Here is a 7,500-nt window from a genome sequence, read left to right as displayed (position 1 = left end):
ACCTAACCTAACCTAACCTAACCTAACCTAACCTAACCTAACCTAACCTAACCTAACCTAACCTAACCTAACCTAACCTAACCTAACCTAACCTAACCTAACCTAACCTAACCTAACCTAACCTAACCTAACCTAACCTAACCTAACCTAACCTAACCTAACCTAACCTAACCTAACCTAACCTAACCTAACCTAACCTAACCTAACCTAACCTAACCTAACCTAACCTAACCTAACCTAACCTAACCTAACCTAACCTAACCTAACCTAACCTAACCTAACCTAACCTAACCTAACCTAACCTAACCTAACCTAACCTAACCTAACCTAACCTAACCTAACCTAACCTAACCTAACCTAACCTAACCTAACCTAACCTAACCTAACCTAACCTAACCTAACCTAACCTAACCTAACCTAACCTAACCTAACCTAACCTAACCTAACCTAACCTAACCTAACCTAACCTAACCTAACCTAACCTAACCTAACCTAACCTAACCTAACCTAACCTAACCTAACCTAACCTAACCTAACCTAACCTAACCTAACCTAACCTAACCTAACCTAACCTAACCTAACCTAACCTAACCTAACCTAACCTAACCTAACCTAACCTAACCTAACCTAACCTAACCTAACCTAACCTAACCTAACCTAACCTAACCTAACCTAACCTAACCTAACCTAACCTAACCTAACCTAACCTAACCTAACCTAACCTAACCTAACCTAACCTAACCTAACCTAACCTAACCTAACCTAACCTAACCTAACCTAACCTAACCTAACCTAACCTAACCTAACCTAACCTAACCTAACCTAACCTAACCTAACCTAACCTAACCTAACCTAACCTAACCTAACCTAACCTAACCTAACCTAACCTAACCTAACCTAACCTAACCTAACCTAACCTAACCTAACCTAACCTAACCTAACCTAACCTAACCTAACCTAACCTAACCTAACCTAACCTAACCTAACCTAACCTAACCTAACCTAACCTAACCTAACCTAACCTAACCTAACCTAACCTAACCTAACCTAACCTAACCTAACCTAACCTAACCTAACCTAACCTAACCTAACCTAACCTACAGGCCACCAAAAAAGGCTGCCTGCGTACTTTGGAGGTGCTTGCAGGCAAAGCAACCTCTCCAGTGCATGTGTCTCTGCATCACATGTCTCGCGCCTGTCTTGCCCATTATGCTAACATTTGCGCACGTTTTCTGAGGCTGCATCACCTGGCATCGACGCATCTGCTATAAAGCTGCGGCATCGCATCCAAGAAGGCACTTTGGCAGCAGCATTGTTCAAAAGAGAGTTTTCCTATATGCTCCTGCATACTGTTACAGGTTTTTTTGGGGGGTGTTATTGTGTTACTGCCACTGCTGCTGCCAAAGGAGCGAACCTTGTTTCTGTCAGTATGGAGTGTGTTGAGTGTGAACAGGAAATCTTGGATCCCAAAGAGAGTATATCTTGCATGCTTTCGTACCATGTAGGAAGCTGCGCAGGAGTGTCCGAGGCAACAATAAAATCTAAGAAATCAGCCTACCAGAAATGGAAATGCCTAGCCTAGCCTAGCCTAGCCTAACCTAGCCTAGCCTAGCCTAGCCTAGCCTAGCCTAGCCTAACCTAACCTAACCTAACCTAACCTAACCTAGCCTAGCCTAGCCTAGCCTAGCCTAGCCTAGCCTAGCCTAGCCTAACCTAACCTAGCCTAGCCTAGCCTAGCCTAACCTAACCTAACCTAACCTAACCTAACCTCACCTCACCTCACCTCACCTCACCTCACCTGACCTGACCTGACCTGACCTGACCTGACCTGACCTGACCTGACCTAGCCTAGCCTAGCCTAGCCTAGCCTAGCCTAGCCTAGCCTAGCCTAGCCTAGCCAACGTTTCTAGATTAAGACAGTTGGGAAACTTCGCCGGCGAGCCAGGGAGCCGAGCGGCCCCTCGCGATCGCCGTCTACGCGGTGGCGCTGCGGTCGCTTTAGGATGAGCGCGTCGTCTGCTCCTCCCAGCTTGAGGAGCGTCGGAAGGAGATGGCTCGCGTCCGTTAAAAAACTACGTATTTAAGGAATACAAACGTACGTAGCCTTCGCCTTGATATTTTTTGTAATGAAAAAAGGCGGTTTAGTAGCATTTATAGCAGTTACATTAGCCGGACTCGTTAAAGACGCGTTTGCAAACGGCTTCAAGAAGATAAGCTGCCGTGCTCCCAATACCGATCGCTTTATTGAAAGAAAATGCCGCAACCACCAGCACAATTGTATTTTCATCTCGACACAGTTAAACAGAGAAGGTGGCTGAAGAAAAAAAAAGTGCACGTGCCGCAAGAAAAAATGAAAGAAACAAGATTTAGTGGCTTTTATCCTTCCGCTAAGTTTTATTTACAGACGCGCAACTTTCAGTGAAAAGTCAATAAAGGAAAGCTTTCAACTTTTCACATCAGTTTTGCTTTCTTTCTTGCAGATGCAACAACTTCGGAAGCGCTGAGCTTTTTGCAAGCATCTTTAGCGGCAAAATGCATGCGTAGTGCTATGTAAGAATGCAAAAGCTCTGCAGTTGTGCTATCTCTGTGAGAGGGGCAGCCAACACTAGTCACATCGCTGTCTTTGAGCGAATCAAGGAGGGCCCAAAAAGTGTCTGAACAGAGGCTCTTCTTTTGCAGCATAGGCGAGATCTTGATTTCAATTGCGCGGAACATGTTATAGAGTTCCCATGATGGCTTCTTGAGGCTCCCCTGCTTGAATTCTCTCCCTAGAGTGAGAAATGCCTCTGGGAATTCTGAATTTGAAGACTGAATGCTACTGATGCACTCCTGACACTTCTCATATTTCAGGAAGGATTTTACGAGGTAACCACACAAGTAGTATATGACGCAATCCTGGGCTGATGGTGTGTAATATCCGTGATCGGGAGCGACGCTTTCCCTAACTTGTGCGGATGCGCAGATTTCAGATAACTTCCCCTCAATGGTCTTCTGAAGCTGCTCACGTGATGCAAGCCGTTCTTTTCTCCCAGCCTTCATCGTCTCTTCAACAGTGGCCAGAACGAATGTGTGTTCTTCTATCACATTGCTACCAACACAGGCGCTTATCGGTGCGTACAAACTCAACAGCCTGTATATGTGAGTGAAGCTTGTCAAAGTGGGATGGTCCTCATCACCTCCGTAGCTTCTGGTCAGCCCAAAAAACCTCTGAAAAATAAGATGCATGACTTTCTTTTTTAAATTGAAACGTACAATGAAGTCGATTCATTCCAACTCTAAGGAGATTGAAAATTTTCGAAATATATGCAGTTTAAATAAACGGGACCATTTTCAATATGGTTTTCGGGTGTTCTGCATGTTCGAAGTAAGTAATTAAGTTCAACTTAATGAGAGTCCACTAGTAAAAGAAAGAAGAAAGAAGAAGAAGTTTATGGTTTACTAAAAAACCATAAACTGTCTATGAATGCAGACCCCTTCCTCAAACCTAACACTACGCGCCAAACACGAAATCATCATACACAATCATTAACCCCTTACAGTGCTAGGATTAACGCCTTTAAATACTCATTTTTTCCACGCACCATTGAGGAGTGGAACAGGTGTCCGCCAGATCTCTTAACCAGAGCTGATTCTTTTGACTCTATGTTTTCTTCACAGCATTTAATTTGAGAGCCATTTATTTCTACGTTTACTTTTTGTATTTTGCATCTGAGCCTTGTATTTATTGCTGTATTTTGTGTTACAACTTGTATTTAACATTTTTCAATTTTGCTAAACCTGTTCTTTTTTGCATATATTATGTATTCGCCCCTCCTGCTTGGGCCTACTGTAGGCCTGCAGTATGTTCTAAATAAATAAATAAATAAATAAATTGCTCCGGCCGTTTTTACTGCTTACCTCTAAAGGATCCTGATTCAGCTTTCCGGTAAGTACATAAGATGCTCCTTGAGATAAAAGATCTTTCGTGAGGTCTAGGACTGACGAAAGAGTAACACGAAGCGATTCGGTGGTAGGTTGCGAAGCAAACATGACAGTTCCTTGAGAAATGTGGTTCCTTTCCGTCAGATTTAGTGTATCAAGGAACTTCTGGATGACCTGGAATGTGAACCAGGAGGAAAAAAACAGTCAACAATGTTATAGAAAATTTGCACGCATTTGCGAAATGTTTCGTTTATATGTGCTTACCTCCATTTCCTTCGAGGAGCTTGTTATTCCAAACTGAGGCAGTTTTATGTTTAAAGCATCAAACAAACTGTTCACCATGAGCGTAAACTCCCGAGTGCCATCACAATCTTCCAGTCCAGGCTGCTTGAGATGCTGGTAGACCCTTAGCCCGACTGCAGTACTGCGGCTTAATAACTATAAAGAAAGCAATGAATACAGTGCTTTAATATGCGTCGCAACCGCGCCAAGGAGTTCTAGTTCGACTGTAAATTTGGCACACACTTCAGCACCTTTACTTACCTGAACAGCCAGCCGGACATTCATTTTTCTCATATTGTCAGGGCTGACATGCTCTCTAGTCAGTTTAGGCACGACGCGTAGCTGCTGTTTGCCATCAACCTCCTGTAGTATCCGGTAGTGGTCATAGTTGATCTTGTGCTCGCCGATCTGCAATTGTTTGCAAAAACTTGCAGATCGACAACAAATACTTCTTCGAAAACATATATGTTTGTTGAAAGGAATCTTTAGCTCACCATTGCGTACTTATGACGAAGAAGATGGTTCCTGATGCACTTTATAATGTGCGGGACATCACAAAGGAAGTACAGGTGCTGCCCAGGTACAGTCGGATGGTCCACTTTGTGCTTCGGTACATGCAGCTTGCCTGATATGCGAAACTGGGACCACATGGCCTTGTTCGTGCTGGCTCCATCACTTATAACGGCAACAACAACAGCATTGTGCTTGCTAAGTTCTACAATGGCCTCCAGAACGAGCCTTGCTAACACCTTCCCAGGTGCGGCATGTTTTGTTGCAAAACACGCAATGGGCTGAACCCAGGAGTGGAAGAGGGGCACGAACATTAGAACCAGTGCGTGGTCAGCAGTTATAGTTGAATCGTGGCCATCGCCGTAATTCACAAAGCCGTCAATCTTATAAGTGTGCTTGTTGAAAGCAACAGCCTGCCGCACCTTCATTTCGTCCAGTATTAATGTTCCGCAGCGCTGGACATCTGATCTGTCCTTCATGAACGCTCCGACACTGGCGAGAGCTACCTTGTTAAACCCGAACTCACAGGTCATCCCACGCATGATCTGTCTTAGCCGGGTGGTTGTCGGCAGCGGCAGGAGCTTCATCTTTACCATGAGTTTGTACGCTCTCGGACTTGAAATTCGTAAGAGCATGCATGTCACGAGCCATTCTGACCTATAGCGCCTTCCCTTAGGCGTTTTTGCTTTTGCAGCTTGAAATGCTGTGCGAAAGGCTTCCCGCTGTGCATCAGGTATCTTTTCTAGTGCATTCTCCAAGACATTTGGTGACACCTGCGAGAGCCGGTGCTTTAGAGCATCGAGTTCCCTTTTCGCTTTTTCACGAAAAGCAGTTGCCCTAATGACTCTTTTCCTTAGGTTCTTGATTGCCCATCGCGCCTTGCGTTGAGACTTCATGCCCTTTCTTGCTAGGCGCTTCACTCTGTCCTCAAAATTTTTTTTCATTTTCTTGCATGGAGTACACAAGGTGTGCTCAGAGAGAACCATGCATTTCTTACTGTGCCATACACCACCAGATTTCAAGGCGGTCGTTGAGGTTGAAATGCTAGGGAAAAGCTCACTTTCACAACCTGTGCAAACATTCAATAAGTCAATGTACTGAAGAAACGTCGTCACGTCATTCAGGCTTGCAAGTGCAATTTTCGATGCAATTTCAACGTAGCTCCTTTCCGGCACAAGCACACCTCGTGCACTGACATCAACAGACAAGTTGTTTCGCACAACTACAGCTTTCTCTACTACTACAACACCTTCACGCTCCTCCAGCTTGTAGATAATAACATCATCGGCTGAGGCTCTTACGCACCATGTCTCAAACGTTGGTGTGTTTTGCAGAACAGAAAACCACGGTACATTTTCAAGCGTCCGTTTGTCAGCGGCGACCTCAAGATGTTCGGCGCTCTCCGGAGCGTCGAAGCCGTCTTCTGCTCCTCTTTTGCTCTGACAAGCGAAAACATCGGCGGAAGCCACTGATGTAACTTCGGGTGACTTCCTTGTCGTATTGCATGAGAGATGAGCCGGTCTGTTCGTGAAAATACATGGCACCGCACCCTTCTTCAGTGTCCACCTACCTCGAGGAATCCTAACGGTTTGACCGTTAACGACGTGTTGGAAGCAGGAGTTGATGTCCTCAGGCAGGAAATGGAGGTCACACACATAAGTTTTGGACGTCACCTTGAAGTTCTTGCGCGGAATTGCTTCTGTCCATGCTTTCAGCACCTTAGGGTCATTTGCAGGCTTGAAAAAATGCCGCTTCTGAGAATTTGACTCTGTCGAATCATATCCCGCTCGGCATCCCGGTACACTACACGCCGGCATGTTCTAAAGTGTCGCTTTGCAGCATTTACTTCGCTATAGGGTAGCAGCATGGATTCGGTGGGAAATGCACATCACAAGAGAAACTATATATCGACACAGAAGCGGCAGGATCCATGAGACCGCGGGCCACAACGTGAAATTCGCCGCATCACCGCGTGCCGTCTGCCGGCGACAAGCGGCTGCAGACGACGCAAAGATCCCTGGCCGGGACCTTTGAGGCGGCAAGCATCACATTCTCTATAAAAAAATCTGTTATTTTCACTGCTAAAACCAGCCAAGGAAAAAATATTTAATGCGATGCGATATTACCCACCCGAGGAATATTATCAACATAAACTACGAGGAGGAGGCAAGCGGTACGTCATGTTTCTCTAAACCGCGGAAAGAAGGGCTTCCGCTTTTTTTCCGATATTTACAGCCAAACGTTTAACCTCGAGCATCCTGCACTCACGTACCCCAGACGCGCACGCGGACTTCGCAATTCGTAAATGAGCGCGGCTAGAAGCGGCCGCCCCCGGCGCAGACGATGCGAGGCACGAGCCAACGTTAATCATTCGCGCAGAAATCGTGGCCTCTGAGATCAAGCTCGATGTCAAAGTACCGATGCTTGAGCTGGTCACGGAGGCCATGGGAAAACAAACGCGGTACTTCCACCACCCGAGAGATGGCGCTCGCATCTCTTTAAGATGACATCGGCGACAGAAAGGGGCCGCATACCCGGAGCAAGTTTTCCAACTGTCTTTATCTAGAAACGTTGGCCTAGCCTAGCCTAGCCTAGCCTAGCCTAGCCTAGCCTAGCCTAGCCTAGCCTAGCCTAGCCTAGCCTAGCCTAGCCTAGCCTAGCCTAGCCTAGCCTAACCTAACCTAACCTAACCTAACCTAACCTAACCTAACCTAACCTAACCTAACCTAACCTAACCTAACCTAACCTAACCTAGCCTAGCCTACCCTAACCTAACCTAACCTAACC

The 7,500-nt window shown here is 45.8% G+C and overlaps 1 protein-coding gene across 1 annotated transcript; it reads right to left on the bottom strand.

The window, feature by feature from the left end:
- Positions 1-2,111: 2,111 nt before the first annotated feature.
- On the bottom strand, positions 2,112-6,555 carry LOC149345426 (uncharacterized). Its single transcript, XM_089546646.1, has 5 exons — positions 4,698-6,555; positions 4,465-4,611; positions 4,186-4,359; positions 3,898-4,095; positions 2,112-3,207 (listed from the first exon to the last, which is right to left on the bottom strand). Exons 1-5 carry the CDS (start codon positions 6,528-6,530, stop codon positions 2,452-2,454), a joined length of 3,108 nt encoding a protein of 1,035 aa, XP_089402772.1. The 5' UTR covers positions 6,531-6,555; the 3' UTR covers positions 2,112-2,451.
- Positions 6,556-7,500: the final 945 nt, after the last annotated feature.

This window comes from Amblyomma mixtum, chromosome 5 (genome assembly GCF_055824585.1).
Source record: "Amblyomma mixtum isolate Tamu chromosome 5, ASM5582458v1, whole genome shotgun sequence".
NCBI lineage: Eukaryota > Metazoa > Arthropoda > Arachnida > Ixodida > Ixodidae > Amblyomma > Amblyomma mixtum.
Note: the sequence above shows the minus strand (reverse complement) of the source record. Positions and strands in the feature narration are given on the sequence as shown.

Coding starts and splice junctions, on each gene's coding strand:
- LOC149345426 (XM_089546646.1), bottom strand. CDS start 6,530: ATGCCGGCGTGTAGTGTACCGGGATGCCGAGCGGGATATGATTCGACA. Junction 4,612..4,697: donor TTCGTCATAAGTACGCAATG/GTGAGCTAAAGA, acceptor AAACAATTGCAG/ATCGGCGAGCACAAGATCAA. Junction 3,208..3,897: donor TGAATCAGGATCCTTTAGAG/GTAAGCAGTAAA, acceptor CTTATTTTTCAG/AGGTTTTTTGGGCTGACCAG.